Source organism: Crocuta crocuta, unplaced genomic scaffold (genome assembly GCF_008692635.1).
Source record: "Crocuta crocuta isolate KB4526 unplaced genomic scaffold, BGI_CrCroc_1.0 scaffold29, whole genome shotgun sequence".
NCBI lineage: Eukaryota > Metazoa > Chordata > Mammalia > Carnivora > Hyaenidae > Crocuta > Crocuta crocuta.
The window spans coordinates 3,611,457-3,627,231 of NW_027533280.1; the positions used below are offsets into that span (position 1 = coordinate 3,611,457).

General features: G+C 55.6%; 1 protein-coding gene across 4 annotated transcripts in view; it reads right to left on the bottom strand.

Moving 5' to 3' along the window:
* Positions 1 to 3,384: 3,384 nt before the first annotated feature.
* MLXIP (MLX interacting protein) overlaps positions 3,385 to 15,775 on the bottom strand; it is a 62,282-nt gene continuing 49,891 nt past the window's right edge. For 3 of the 4 annotated variants that reach the window (XM_077748096.1, XM_077748094.1, XM_077748098.1), the window contains 10 exons: positions 15,669 to 15,760; positions 14,084 to 14,735; positions 13,501 to 13,622; positions 13,231 to 13,384; positions 11,644 to 11,768; positions 11,122 to 11,226; positions 10,886 to 11,013; positions 10,513 to 10,636; positions 8,959 to 9,088; positions 3,385 to 8,122 (listed from right to left, as the gene is read on the bottom strand). In XM_077748096.1, the coding sequence (XP_077604222.1) occupies positions 8,001 to 8,122; positions 8,959 to 9,088; positions 10,513 to 10,636; positions 10,886 to 11,013; positions 11,122 to 11,226; positions 11,644 to 11,768; positions 13,231 to 13,384; positions 13,501 to 13,622; positions 14,084 to 14,735; positions 15,669 to 15,760 (1,754 nt within the window). In that variant the 3' untranslated portion in view covers positions 3,385 to 8,000. The remainder of the gene's footprint in view (positions 8,123 to 8,958; positions 9,089 to 10,512; positions 10,637 to 10,885; positions 11,014 to 11,121; positions 11,227 to 11,643; positions 11,769 to 13,230; positions 13,385 to 13,500; positions 13,623 to 14,083; positions 14,736 to 15,668; positions 15,761 to 15,775) is intronic. The other variant, XM_077748095.1, reaches the window with a different exon arrangement.

The window sequence follows — 15,775 nt, forward strand, 5'->3', positions numbered from 1 at the left end:
CAGCTTTTTACAAAGCCTTCAGGAGCTTTCAAATGACCAACACTATAGGCATGTGTGCAATTCTGTAAATAGGACTAAAAAGCACATTTACTATTAACAGATGAAACCCATATGGTGTCTGGTACCTGCTTCAAATTAATGGGGGCGGGGATGAGGTACATATGAAACAAAATTGGCCCTGAGTTGGTAACTGTTAAAGTGGATAATGGGTAAGTGGGGGTTCACTGTACTATTCCCTCTACTTCTGTGTATGGTGGAGATTTTCTGAAATAAAAAGGTAAAATACACTTACTGAAACTTAGGACAAGTACAATCACACCATCCTACTCAAGGCTAAATTCAGATCTTGACACACAAAAAAAGAGCTACTGAGGAAGGTAAACTGTGTCCTAGAGAATGATCTAATTAACAACCAAGGTGAAATGCCTTTAAAAATTTTTTTTAATGGTTAATTTTTGAGAGAGAGAGAGAACGAGCAGGGCAGGGGCAGAGAGAGAGAGAGAGGGAGATACAGAATCGGAAGCAGGCTCCAGGCTCTGAGCTGTCAGCACAGGGCCCGGTGCAGGACTTGAACTCAGGAGATCATGACTGAGCTGAAGTTGGACACTTAACCAACTGAGCCACCCAGGCATCCCTGATGAAATGCTTTTAAATGCCAGTTAGAGACTGTTCTTATATTTACAACATAAATTGTAAATGTTGATGTCTTACATCAGATATGTAAGGGGTGCCTGGGTGATTTAGTCAGTTAGGCATCGACTCTGGATTTCAGCTGTGCTGACAGCGCAGAGCCTGCTTGGGATTCTCTCTCTTCCTCTCTCTCTGCCTCTCCCTGCTCATGTGCACATGCTCAATCTCTCTCTCTCAAAAATAAGTAAATAAACACTAAAAAAGAAAAAAGCCAAATGTGTTACGGTTAACTTCCTAACCTCAACATCTTCATCAGCTTGACATCTTCACCTGCTGGTTGCCCCCCTCCCCCTCTCCTGAATTCTCATCACCAGCCCGCACACCCTCACCTCTCTGACGCAGACACGAGGAAGGGGCAGCTGGGCTGCTATGGGCTGAGGGCTCATTCAGCAGGTTACCTGTGCACCTGCTGTGACAGTTCTGTGCTAGGCACAGCAGTGACCCTCGGCACCAGGGCCTTGTCCCGATGGGCCTCGGGGCCTGTTGGGGAAGATAAATGATAATTATCAAATTCAGCAGGTGTCCTGAGCAAACACAGAGTGCTCTGAGGCCTGACTCCATGCATGTGCTTCGGAAGAACTGAGGTTCCAGAACTGGGACTGGAAGAAAGAACAGGAACGAGACAGGAGAAGGCATGGAGATGGGAGAGGCTTGGGCAGAGAAGACGCCTTGGAAAAACCTTAAGACTGAAACAACACGCAGTGGAACATGGTATGTTCAAAGAATTGAAATGAAGGGCGCCTGGGTGGCTCAGTGGTTAAGCGTCGACTTCAGCGTCCGACTTCAGCTCAGGTCATGATCTCATGGTTCCTGGGTTCGAGCCCCGTGGCAGGCTCTGTGCTGACAGCCAGCTCAGAGCCTAGAGCCTGTTTCAGATTCTGTGTCTCCCTCTCTCTCTGACCCTCCCCTGCTCACGCTGTCTGTCTGTCTCTCTCTCAGAAATAAAACATTAAAACATTTTTTAAAAAACAAAGAGTTGAAATGAACAAAAATGAGGTTGGGAAGGTGAGCAGGGGCCAGAGGGGCAAGATGGGGCGAGGTGAGGGAAAGAGACACCAGGGCTTGGCCCGCATCTGGAGGGGCCTGGATGGACTGAGCACAGGAGTGACGTGGCTGGATCTAAGCTTTTCCAAACTCACACTATGATGAAGACCACGAGACAGAGCAAGTGGGGCACTGTTACATGAACTGGTGGAGAAATAATGGCAACTTGGATCCAGTGACAGCAGTGGCACGGAGAAAAGTGGGTAGTGTATTTGGAAGAGATTTAAAAGACGAACTTGACNTCTCTGACCCATGTGGCCTTAATACCTTGGAAGCTACTTTGATTTCTTCCTCTATGAAATGGGAATAGCCATACCGCCAGGTTGAGAACTATCCAGGGGCATGCATGTCCCCGTGGAGCCCAGAGCCTGATGCGAAAGAAGTCTCTAGAACCCTGGCCTCACCCCCTCTGCTTGCTGTCTCCCTTCTCCCAGCCTATCGAAACTCAACCCTCTTCTCTGAATTATGTCCCTGGCATTTTTTGAAAGTCTATTTATTTAAAGAGAAAACGAGAGAGTGTGGGCACACAAGAGAGGGAGGGGACAGAGAGAGAGGGAATCCCAAGCAGGGTCCGTGCCAAGCCGGACTCGGGGCTGGATCTCATGAGCATGAATCATGACGTGAGCTGAAACCAAGAGTTGGACGTGTAACCGACTGAGCCCCCAGGTGCCCCGTCCCAAGCATCTTTCAAGATTCCACACATGACATGGAACTGGGTTCAAAAACTTATAAAGAGCAAAGCAGACACTTGTTGCTCAATGGAAATTGAGTTTCTTCAGCCCAGAGGAGTCTGAGAATCACTCACTTGTTTCTAGGGCCTCCTGTTCTCAAGACCCAAAATCTTGCTTTGTGTCACTAAGACTTTTTCTTTGGGGGAGGCAGCAGGTTTAATCAGACAAGAGCCTGTGTATCAACCCACGGCATTTTAGTCAGAGATGCAGATCTGGGCCATTTGGTGAAACAAGCTAGCAGCTCCATGCAGGAGCCGGGCCGCCTGCAAGAGGCAGCATGGGTGGGTCGGTTCACTGGGTCATCTCCCAGGCACAAGTGACTGCGCTGGGGGACACAGGAAGATGGTATGGAAAAGAGAAGCTCCTAAATTAAACACAGATCATCAAAGTCTTCTCGGCGCGGCTACGGGACATCTTTGCTGTTCAACGTCCCTGCATTCTCCACCTATGGTTTTGGGTCAGTGGTCAGCAGGGAGGCCCCAGCCTCCTGGGGCCATCACCACGACTCGGAAGACTTTCAGCACCGAGGCCAGTGTTAGCCACACCGATAACCTGTACTCTCTAAGTGCAGTGCTCCATGGGTGACTGCACACCCTGGCACGACCGCCCTGTTCAACTGCCTGCCCAGGCTCAGATGGGGACGTGGATGTGCAAACGCCACGATGCTCTGTCCACCTTGGCGAGTTCACAGGGAGAACTGGTCATTTCGGGCTTCTGTCATGGGCCTTTCCAGAAGCCTCTCTTCAGGACCCCTTACCCACCTCGGGCCTCTCTTCTCCGCGCCAAGGCCTCTGGCGTAGGCTGAACCCAGCCCTCAAGGTTAGAATGAGTGAGCCAGGCTTGGCATCACTTTGTTCCCATTTCCCTGAATCATCTCTTCCACAGCCCAACAGAGCAGCACTTAAGACCACACGTCACAGGCTTTTCAAAAAAAATACAGCTTTTTATTGTCTCGGATGCAAATATAGTTTTAAAACTGCATTGTAGTGTTGAATACAGCTGGTGGAAACGTGCTTCTCGGCAGCGGAGCATGAAGGGTGGTGTTCTGGATGGCGCAGGCCTGAAGGAGCCTCCGATTAACAAGGCTCTTCTTCGGTTTTGCTTTTCAGACCACGAGAGGAGACTTCCTCCTAATGGAGCCCTGACAATTACCAAAGCTCACAACAGAAAAAACGAGCCAGTTACATACTGAATTGAAACCTGGAAAAGGAAGAGAACGTGGTGGCTCAGCCGTGATGTTACAAAGTGAGTAGATGAATCCGGTTTCCTTTCGGGGGCTGTCTGAGAAGGTTCGGGTACACAGACAGCAGGGCGTTGCAGGGGACAGGCTGTGTTCAAGCTCGCTTGGGAGAAACAGCCTGGAGTTGTGTCTCCTGGGCCCGAGCCCTTCAGACCCTTCGACTGTAGGATGGAAACTCGATGGAAAAAACGTGTGTGTCTCCCAACCTTCCAGAACCTCAAGCCTTGCGAGTAGCACACCTCTGTTAAGAAACCCAGAAGAGAATTCTTCAAATGAGTGATGCCCAGGGTTGACTGTGGAACCGGAAGTCTGCCTGGGAGATCGAGGTGAATTTTGCTACATACTTGGGAAGGAATTTCACAAAAATAAAATTCCATTAAGTAAATGCACACAGGCAGGCTTGTGCAAGCACATGCACGCGCACACGCACACACAACACACACACACACACAGAGTCAAAGCCAACATTCAACATGAAAAGTTCCCTTTTCTTTGTCAAAGGCTGATTTTCGCAAAAACCCTGACAAGGAAACAGCCCCCCTGTGTGATGAGCCAGGAAAGCCAAGTCCTCGGAAGGAAAAGAAAATGGAGCAGCTGTGGAGGTGCACGGTGGGTCCTAAGGCTTCTCCTTGCTCCTGCAGCCCCTCCGATTGGACGGGTTCAAGGCCAAGGAGACTACTGAATGGTACAAACAGGTGTTGAGCATCTGTCCAAGCTCTTCCGCCCTCCAGCCCTGCCCTCCTCTCCCCTTGTCCGTGTTCAGACGTGGTGAAGATTCTCTTTAACACACGAGGTACTGGGGCCCCGCGGCACAGACTACGGCCCACGTCAGGGCCCCCCAGCTCCCTTTCCTGACGAGACCGCGCCTGCAGGACACTTGGCACAGCTAAGTTGCGGCTAGTGGTGGGCAGGTGTCACCACTGGCAAAGTGCATAATGAGAAGCAGGGCGTCTCTAGGGAAAGGCAACTTCCCACCAGGGAGAAAAGAGCGCGAGGGCCAGCTCGCACCCAGCGTGCAGGGCCCCGGGCAGCGGGGCCGAGACTGTTGAGGGACAGCCTGGCCCCACGTAGCATGTGTGCTTCAGCTACACGGTGACAGCTCGTAACCCTGGAAACCACCAACCTGCTCATTCTTCAGTTCTCAGACCCCCGCACCTGGGGCCAGACAAAGGGGGCCGGCACCACCCTGGGGTGCCACGCCCCCTCACAGTCTAAGTTTATGTTTCTATCGACCAGAGCAGCAAAACCTTCAGGCCCGACCTCTAGCAAAGGGAAGGGGTCAGGTCACAAGGTCGGGAAGCCGATGAAGCCAGGTGCCCAAGGACTCATGGGACTGATCGCCCCTCCTCCTGCAAAGGTTCCAGGAACAGGGCAGGGCGGGGGGTTCCCTCCTCCCGACAAGAGTCGGTGACGCCCGTGAGCTACTGTCTGATGCTGGAACCACAGCTCCAGTGTGAGAAAATGGCTGGACAGCGGCCGGGAGCACCGGCGAGGTTGACTGCGGGCGGGCAACCGCCTGAGGCCAGAGGCGGGAGGGACGGCCAGCCACTCTCAGAAAGCCCCAGGGCGGCACCTGCCCTGTCCCTGCCTGACCCACTCGCTGTGACAGAGCAGGCAGCAGTGTGAAGGGAACTGATGGCACAGAAAGATTTCACAGAAATGCTTTTCAAAGATTTATATGCCAGATGGGCCTTTTTTTTTTCTTTTCAGATTGTTTGTCTAATTCTCCAAAGTGTCAGCGTTTTAATGTTTCCTTCCTGGGAGTAGAGGCAGGAGCAGGGGTGAGGAGTGTAAACACGGCACAGCCCCGGGGTCAGCGCCCCCTGGCGGCCGCCAGCAGAGTGGTCTCGCTGACCCTGCACGCAGGCCGGGCCCCCTGTCTGACTATGTTCATCGAACACGATTCCGAAACAAGCAAGAAATGATTCTGGGACAAGAAACAATCGTGTCTGTGGTAAGAGATTCAGCGTTGTGGCCCTACAGCCGTGGTAATCGTGAGCACCAAGAGAAATGGATTTAAGTAATTATCTTGAAACAAAAACATGCATCTAGTCAACAGTCTGCTAGGACACACACACATACACACACACACACTCTCTCGCTCTCTCTCTCTCATACCCCTCAAAGTCTCACGTGACCTAACAGCCTTAAATATTCAACAAAACGGAATCATGAACATTAATTCAGCAAAAGGGAGAGGAGGAGAGGTAGGCCGAAGAAGCAAGAGGCCGATTTTATACCCCATGGAGTTAAAAAAAACAAAACAAACAAACAAACAAAAACCCAGCACGGGGTGCGCGGAAGGCTGCTGATTCAGGAGAGGCCTGGGTGGGCCAAGCACTGCGGCCATCCACGCGGTTTACAAAGGCACAGGAGCCGTGGAAGGGACCGGGCTCATGACCCTCCACGAGCCCTCATAGCTGGGGACATCTTATGTTTCTCCTTTTGACCCTAATGAGTTCTTACCATGGTGGTCTTCCCCCTTCTGAAGGGAGACTTTCCGGTTACCCTGGGGGGTGGGGGGCGAGTCCTCCTACCACTTCCCAGTGGATATGAAGGATGAGCCCTGCCCTGTGCTGTGCTCGCCCCTCAGGGGAGTGATCTGGAAGGCCTGTAAACATGTTTTTCTGGGGAGGCTGAGGGGTGCCGCCAAGCTGCTCTTGTATGCGGCTGAAGCACAGACACGGGAGCAGGCGGCCGGTCGGTGACCTGCAGCAGAGACGGCGGGTATGGCCGGCGGCAGGGAGAGGACACCCCCTTCACGGGCTGGGGCTGAGGCGGGGCTGGCTGCCCTCGGGGCACCTCCGGCAGGCCTCCGGGAACCAGTGGGAGCCTTCGGGTGGACCCAGGCCTCAGGAGGCAGCCCCCGGAGCCCCGGCGGAGCTCGGCCCGGCCTGCCCAGCCTGCCCGGGCTCCATCCCTGCAGGGAGGCCAGAGGTCGAACGCAAGTCCACCGGCCCTCTGGACTTCGCAGCAGGACGTCAGAAGCACATTCTTTGAACAAGGAGGTACCCTCGGCTGGGCTTCCTGAGTGGTAGAGGTTAGAGCGAGCGCCGGCCCTCCCGTCTGCAGCTCCTCCTGCAGGTACAGCAAGAGAACAGCCTGGCCCCCGAGCTGGAAGTCCCCCCGTTCGGAAGCAGGCCATGGCCTCCAGCCATCCCGCCACCTTGACCAAAGAGGAGTGTAACTCTTTCCTGCAATCCGGGAGGTGCCTAGAGACCACTCAAAGGCTGGCTGCCTCAGAGTTCTGCCTGTCAACACTCGATTTCTTCCTCCAAACACAAGACAGGGCAGACTTTGGGTGTGGTGACATCTTTGGTCCGAGAACTGTTACGGTTTGGTGTTCCTGGCTGAACAATCCGGACAAGATGACCAGGCCGATGACGGCGCCGCGGAGTCTGGCCTTTCAGATGCTGTACCCTGAGGGCTGTACGCGTCCACCGAAGGCTGCTGCTCCGTCCGAGGCTGCGGCTTGGAAGCAGGCGGAGAACGAGGGCCTGCGGTGAGGTGGGGCCTCCTCGGGCCACGGTTCTCCAGTCAGCGACGCGTGGCCATCACAATGCCAGGAAGAACGAAGTCATCCCAGACCGCAGTGCCGCCCGAGGGGGTTTCTAAGCCAGGGCGGCAGCTTTGCATTGCTCGTGCTTTCCTTCTGGTCCCGCGTGCATTCAAACCCACTGCTTCTGCACACGGGTTCAGAGGCTCCCTGGTGGCCGGTGCGGTGGGAGACAGCCTGCCATGCGCAAGCCTGAGCAGCCGTCCAAACCTACTTACAACGTCAGAGTCTGAGGGAGGAAGAAAGACGCCTTCCACCTGCCCCGGGAGCATGTCAGAGCGGCACAGGGGTCACTCGGAGCCATCTGAATGCCCGGGGGGTGACAGGAGCGAGCATCTCTAAGTCTGAGGACAGAACCGGACAGGAACCCTTAAGCCTCTTAGCTCACAGGAGGAGGCCCTGCCCTCTTTGTCCCATCTACTCCCATCTGCTGGGCACCATGGGCCCGCAGACCGCCAGCAGGACGGGACTTTGGGCTGCCTGAGGGCAGGGGAGGTCACGACTGAGGTCGCTGAGTGAGAGTTCACAGCAAGGGGTTCCCAAAGATGGGCTATTGCTGTTGGCAGGACCCGAACCTGCTTCAGACCTGAGCGCAGTGTTCTGAGTGGCCCAGTGGGCCAATGGAGTTGGAGGGGGGCCCTGAGCGCTGCATCAAGAGAGGCGTGGGGTGCAGCACCCTCTCCGCACGCAGGGAAGAGCCTCATGGCATCGTGTGTGGCCACGTCCCCGCCAGGCGCTGCTAAGATTCCCCTGATCTCTTGCCAATTCTGGTGACAGCCTCTGCCGCCTGCTCCGGCAGCTGGGACGGGTCTGTCAGAATGGAGGTGGTGGTGCTCAGGTGCCGGAGGGTGTTCAGCACCGCTGGAAGGAAGGGGGAGGTTAGCTCAGGGACACGGGCACACGCGGCAGCTCTGAGCCCCACAACAACAGCATGCAAGGTCTGACACATACGAGCCATGTGGTAATTCCCATGCCCGCCCAAGGAGAGGCACTGAGCTCAAGTAAGGGACAAATGCCAGCAAAGCCTCTCTGCCCCTAGGATAACTCTCCGAATCCTGCCTCTCATCCTGCAGACAGGCAGAGAATCCCTAGCTGTTCCTGCTTGTCCGCTTGTTTTTGTGTTCTTTTATTTTTAAATTTTATGTCTTTATTTTATTTTGAGAGACAGAGAGTGCATGGGAGAGGGGCAGAGAGAGAGAGGGAGATACAGAACCTGAAGCAGGCTCCTGGCTCTGAGCTGTCAGCACAGAGCCTGACACGGGGCTTGAACCCACGGACTGTGAGATCATGACCTGAGCCGAAGTTGAACGCTTAACTGGCAGAGCGCCCCAATGTCCGCTTGTTTTAACCTCAATATACAGGCATAGCCTTGGAAATTATAAGAAATCAGCAAACATCTGAAAGCACCGAGACAGGGCCTGCTGCACAGCGGTGCTCAGTAAACGCGAGCTGGACCTGAGCACGCTGACACACAGGGACGGCGGGAAGCGAAGCAGAGGCGCTAGGGGGTCTGCCCCCTGCCCTGTGGTTGGCATTTCTGGCTCAGGGTCACCTACACAGCATCGTCCTGTGCTCTCAGCACTGCTAGCCTGGACGGGCTACAGCACCGTCTGCAGCTAAGGCCCTCCTCCCTCCGGGACCATCGTAGAGGGCGGGCAAGCCCCGTGGCACCTTGGCTCCCACTGGCCCCCACTCACTTGGCCTGAGGATGGGCAGGGAGCAGTGCTGGTCCAGCCAGGACAGCGCCGTCCGGTGCAGCTCTTCCAGGCTGCTGGTGGACACCATCCCCTTGAAGGACTCAAAGAGCGGCTTGATGATGATACTGAACTGCACGGCATGTGGGTTAAAGAAAACGTAAGCGAGGAGGAGGACCGGCAAACACGTAACCGAGGGTGGGGAGGATTACGTCCAGTTACAGGCCTGCCTGTGGCCAGTTCCCCTGGGGCTGTACAGACGAGTGGATGAGAGACAGACATCTAGGTAAGACGCACACTTCCCTAAAACGTTCCCATCTAACTGTAACTGAGCGACAGGTTAGTGACCATGGAGCAAGCCAGAGGCAGGGACTGAGAGGTTCCCTTGGTGTGGAACGGGTCCTGGCACAAGGACACGCACGAAAGCCGAAGTCCTTATGTATAACTGGCAGGAATATCAGAGGCACTCAGCAGACCAAATGGTGGAAGCTGTCTAGAGATGGACGAGGCCTGGCTCTTGTGACAAACACACATGCTGGCTCTCAGTCACATTCCATGCAGGTCCCCCCAACCACTCTAGGCAGTCAGCTTAGCGAAGGCAATGAGGTGCATTTTCTCCTCGATCTGAGCCACGTTAATGCCCGCGGTCCGAGCCTCGGCCCAACGGGGAATGTGCCATTTTCCTAAAGAGGTTCTGGCTCGGCCCAGCTGCCGCCCGCTCCATTGGGATGAGGGGAGAGCTGGGCTGAGCCAGCCAGGCAAAGCAGAGGACACAGAGCCGGTGTCTGTCATCTCTCCTCTCTTTAAAACCAGCCGTTAGAGTGCAAACAGCTAAAATCCTCTGCCTCCTCGGTCAGTAACAAGGTGGAGGCACATGGCCAACCACCGTGTGTGCAGACCGTCTGAGGCAGAGATGTGGCTGGAAGGGGACTGACGAGGCAGGAGTTGTCCCTCAGAGGGACAGCTGGAAGCTGAATGCAGGTGGGCCTCGGCCTCAGAGACAGACCCCAGTCCTCAGGTGCACGTGCCTCATGATAGCACCAGAGACCACGTGGCCCACACACCAACAATAGCCTCGAGGGAGCTGGTTTCAAACTGCGACTGTGCCACCCGGTCACTTGCGAGCTCGGGTTCCTCAGCCACCGCAGGGGCAGGGCTCACCCTCCCTACGTAAGTTACCGCACGGACTGAGATGGCTGCCAGGGGTGTCAGGCGAGATCCCGCCTCCTTCCTACAGGGTCGCCTCTACAAGTGGCTCTAGCTCCTTACAGCCAATTGCCTTTATTTCCCAGGAGCCGTGAAGGCAAAGCTGGTCTGCTCTGCCTCCCCAGGAAGCCGCAAGCCTGGATAGTCACCAACGACACCCTCACTTCACAGCACGGGCCTGGCCAGGCCCCCCTCCCGAGGCAGCGGCCAGTACCACCTGTTTGACGAGCCCAACGATGACCATGTATAGGGATTTTTTTCTAAAATAACTGGGGTGTCAGCGTCTGTTATTTAAGCGTGAGCAGAGCTGGGGGGGTGGGGTGGGGAGAAGCCAAGAAAACCCAAAGATACAATCCAGAACTTCCAATTCTGTAGGGTCCGGCTTTTCACATACTCGTCAAACATGTCTCTCATGTGATCGAACTGGCGCCGGGTGACGGGGACTCCGGTGGCAGGGAGCAGCTGCTGGCAGGAGCTGCAACAACAGGGCGAGTCAGAGGCAGCTCCAAGCGGCCGGCGGGGACGCCGGACCCTGGGGCACGGAACGGGCAGGGCCAGCCCGCGGTCGGCCATGGCAGGCCCAAGAGAAGGGGCCTCAGAAGGAGGAGGAAGACAGAAACCCGGGGCGCCGCAACAGAGAGGCAACTACCGGTGGTGGGGCCTCTGCGACACGCACAGGGGAGCGCGAGGCGCCAGCCCCGGGGCCACACGTCCCCAGCCTCACATGATGGTGGCGTTGAGCTCCTCGATCTCCTCCCGCAGCCGCCGGGCCTCCTCCTGCATCTGGCTCCGCTCCTGCTGCAGCTTGGTGATGTACTCCACGGTCTTTTGCAGTGTGATGGCGTGGCTGGTCTGTGGGAGGGGCGGCAGGGTCAAAGCCACAGTGGCCACAGTGGCCCTGCCCGTCCACCTCGCACCGAGGCCAACGCAGGGGCTCCTCACCCACTCAACGCCACTCACCAGCTTGGAATTATTAGAAATCAAACTGTTAAGGGTGTCAAAGCCCATCTTGATGTTGAAGCGCCTTTTCTGCTCAGCTGAAATATGCTTCATCTGCCGGTTCTGCTGGGGAATCAAAGGGTCACTGTGATGTGGTGGCGGAGGCCACCTCCCCCTGCCCCCCGCAGAATGGAGAACCTCGGCAGGGGCCATGACTCCTGCTGATCGGCACCTCCCAGTCACCCTCAGACCCCTCCTCCACGGACCTGGTTCCTACAGCTGTGGCCTCCCGGCATATTACAGGGTTTGATGCTGGTTCCAGGGATCAGGGCCCACCAGTAGGTCGGGGAATGGGAAGAGGCGACCTAATCTCGAGGTTAAAGTAGCAAATGCCCAGGTTCCTAATGAACACCAGCCAAGCGTGTGGTCGTCCTTTCCTGTGTGTCCCTAGTAAAGGATGCAGCTGCCCCAATGGTCCCTTGATATTCTCCATTCTTCCCCATCCCTCCAAGGAAATCAAGATCCAAGAGAGACCTGTGATACCTTTAAAGCAGCCACATTTTTGGGGTCTGCAGATTTCCCTGAGCAGTTGTTCTGGGGAGACTGGGGACTGGGGCTCTGCTCTGAAGCACACGGAGAGGCCTGCCCCGAGTTTGGGCAATCTCGACCTGAGAAGAACAGAGACACCCCCACCCCCCCACCTTAGGACATGGCCAACTACAGCAGCTGGAACAGTCCTCACCCATGAAAGGAACCCCTGCAAATCCCGAACCCTGGAAACCCATCTGGACCCTCCTGCAGCGACCACAGAGCAAACTGGAGAAATCCTTGCCCACATCCCAAGGCAGGTTCTGTTAGGTGTGGACGAGGCCTGAAGGCTGGCTGGACGTGGAGTGGGGACACAGCATGAGCTCGGCCAGCCATAGGTCTTGGGGGACACAGAGAGTTTTGAGGGGAGGTCTGACTGCTAACCCAACCTGCTAAAAAGCCACCTGGAGGCAACCTGGGGTTTCCGCAGCCTTGGTAAGGCTCTGGTTCTTACCCTGTGTGTCCAGTACACAGATACCTGTTTATTTTTGTTCTCCCAACTCTACATATACATTTTCTTATACTTTCTTCAATCCTGCCCACTGCCACACCAGCTACACCCTGGTCACTGGCATCTCTCAGGAGTCCCTCTGAGCCCCTGGGGCTGCCCCACTCAGTGCACTTGTCTGCGGCACCGCCCCCCCGTGGTGCTCTCTCAGGTGGAATTCTCCACGTGACTCTGACGCCCGGTGTTGAGTGCCTCAGCGGACAAGACGACACTACCTGAGCCCTAACTCACACGGTGGCAGGGGCCTGACTCATAACTAGTCTTTGTCTATCTTTCCAGATTGGAGGCCCTTGTTCTTCTAGGCCTCCTTGGACAAGTCCCTGTACTGTCTGATCTCTGTAAGCAGAGATCTCTCCTCCTTGTGTCTTCCTGCTCAGAGAAGACAACTGTTTACACTGAGCTCCAGGAGCAGCCACGCCCTGCTTTTACTTCAGACGAGAGCTCCTTTGGTCTCCCTCTCTGATGTGGCATCTGAAAGGAAGGAGCTGGGTTCTGGTTCTACCCCTGCCACGAGGGGTGCAGCCTCGAGCAAATCATTTATCCCTGCTCCTCAGCTCTTCGCTGAGCAAAATCAGTTCTACCCCAACGACTGGCCAATAGAAGGCCCACAGTGTGGAAATAGTTTCAGCAGATGGAAGGTTCTTGAAAACAAAGGGATGACTACACTGATGTGTAGAGGAGGCTGGGTGGTTTCCGTTTTCTGGAAACCACTGACAAGGACTCTTAGGCCCCCTTTCTGGATCAGAACAGGCAGCTCAGAGCCAGGCCTTTCTGAAGATCGGGGTGGTGGCCCCCAAGTGCTTTAGTTGCCGGCACTGCACACGCTTGCCGCCTTTCTGCTGCTGTGGATGATCCAGCACTACCCCGAGCCCTTCCTAGCCCGGGCCACCAGCAGGCTTGTAAGACATCACTGCACATCCGGTAAGCCCAGCCTCCATCCTAGTGAAGCCCACAGGCGGCCTCCCTGACCCAGGAGTGGGCGCTCTCATTTCGCTCACACAGTCCCAACTGCTCCGGCTGGAGCACACACTCACTGGAGCCCGTCGCAGAGGCCTGCTCGCCCTTCACCAGGGACTCCTGCACTGTGCTTGGAGAGAAGAGCCGAGAGACAGAAGCCGGCTGGCTGCTCGTGGGATGGCCGAGGTCTGTCACCAGGATGCCACTGTGGAACTCCGTGACTCTAGGAGCCTGAGTGACATGAGAGAGAGGTCACTCCCAACCAGTCGTGTTGGGTGAGAACCACCCAAAAGCAGGGCCACGCTGGGGTTATAAGGATGCTGACGGTCTGTGCAGGGCCCCCTCACCCGGGCAATGGCGGCAGGCGTGAGGACCACATTGGACTGGGACACAGTGGAAGCCAACATCCCTTCTCTCTTCAGAGGGCCTGATGTCATAATCACTGCTTGTGGCTGTCCTGAAAAGGCAGCTGCCAGAACAAGAAGGTGAGGGGGTGTCCCTGAGATACAGGGGGCCTGCTCCTGACACCGCTGGGCCAGGCACAGCCACACCGCACTCCCTGGGAGCAGCCTAGCCCCCTCTGCTGCTGCTCAGACATTGCTTTCCTCACCACAGGAAAGGCAAGACCACCAGGGTACCTGACATTTGCTTTGCAACTTCTCCTTGAAGGGGACAGATTATAGACCCAGGAAAGAGATCACCCGGACCAAGCTTTTTCAAACTGGGTTGAGACTAACTTTAAAAGAACAACAGAGAATACACAAGAGACTAGGTCACACACATGCAGCAGATCAGAACACTGACTTCACATCACTCTGTGTGTGTGTGTGTGTGTGTGTGTGTGTGTGTGTGACAAGTCTGCAAGCCTCAGGACAGGGAATATTCCTCTGGAAGGGGAGACCAGACTCTGCTTCCTTGCACCTGACTTACCTGAGGCGATGCAAGCATTCTTCAATACCAAGGACACAGGCTCTGGTTTGGGAGCAGGCACTATTTTGGGGGGCTGCTTGGGCCTCCCCCCAGTCAAGGAGACCGGTTTAGGTTGCACAAAAGTTAAACAGGGTTGAGAGGGCCCAGCGGTTGGCGGCCGGGTGACCGGAGGCAGCGCCAGGCCACAGGGGGACACCGAAGGCGTGGGATGGTGGGTTGTGATGACAAGGCCCTGGCTCTGGCTGAAGGTGGTGGCAGATGCATCGTGGGTGAGGGTGGCGGAGGCCGTGTGCGTGATGACGGAGGGAGACTTGCTGGCTCCAGCAAACTTGGGCTGCAGGAAGGCGGGTGGAGCCAGGGGGCTCAAGGCAGTGGCAGGGGGTGGGGCTAACGACAGAGCAGGGGAAGCAGGCGCCGGGGCAGGGCTGGGAGACAGCAAGGGCATGGTGAACACCGGGAGGAAAGGCTGGGGGACACTCGGCGGCGGTGCAGAGGGACCGAAGTCTGGAGGCTGGATAAAGGGGTCTCCGGGCGGGGGAGCGCGATCACAGCCCTGCCTATCCGTAGGGTCTAGGGTGGTGGCTGCAGGAGGCGAAATGAGGCCATCAGGGAGGTTCACGGTGGGGAGAGTGGGGGGCGGCAGGATGCTCTCCTGAGAAAGGAAGGACAAATAAATGTTTGATCACACAACTTGCTGTCACTTCCTGGTACAACACACCACAAAGGCCAACCACATGTGCTGGGCGCCTGAGCAGAACCTCCGGACAGAGGGACAAGGCGATGGTTCCCATCCCCACTGCTGCTGATCTGGGGGGAATGGAGCTGTCTCCCCAGGCATCCACAGGGGTCTTGTTTCCATTAGGAACTAAATGATAACACAGAGCTCAGACTGTCTGCACACAGTTGGCTCTAGGCCTGGGAATATCTTGTTTCTGAAGTCCGGCAGGGGTCCCCCCAAAGTCCCTGCCATCTTCTGTTACAGAGCAGAGGCGGCCTGGATCACAGCTGCTCATGGGTTTCCCCAGGACAGTTTCACATATCAACTTCTAGAGGTCACCTCTTCCTAAAAGGGAAGCGCTATAAGGAATCAATTGTCAGGATCGCAGTCTCTATAGAAGAAATTCTTCCCAGAGCCAGATGGAAGAAGACGGGGCCAGGTTTCTGGTGTCTAACTGGATACGGGTACCAGCCTGAGAGGCCCTAAGGGCAAAGAGCCATGCCTCACACAGCTCTGCAGCCCCAGCGCCTGATAACCCACTTCTGTTAATTGTTGAGTAAAGAGTAAAAGAAATACACAGAACTTCTTTTTATTAGCGACCCATGTTTTTCTTTGCTAATCTTCTATGAACTGATCAGAACAGAGCACACCGCACAGGGGTCTGTGCAGCCTTAGCAGGAGCACATGCTTACTGACCGTCCCCCACCTCTTAGAGACCTCTGCATGCTCTAGAGGAGGGCTAGAATAACTTCTTGTTGCATTAAGTGTGTGTTCAGCACTAGGTCTAGCAAGCCCTAATGTGTTGCTTACGACTGTGTGGTTATTCATTAGCCTGGCCTTCGGCCCCCTCGCCCCAGTTCCCTCTACCTGAGCAGGTGGGCTGTTGGGATCTGGTGCAGGTGCTGAGACAGGAGCAGGCAGCACGGAACCAAAAATGGAGCGGCTAGAAGAGAAGAGGTCTGAAATACAACATC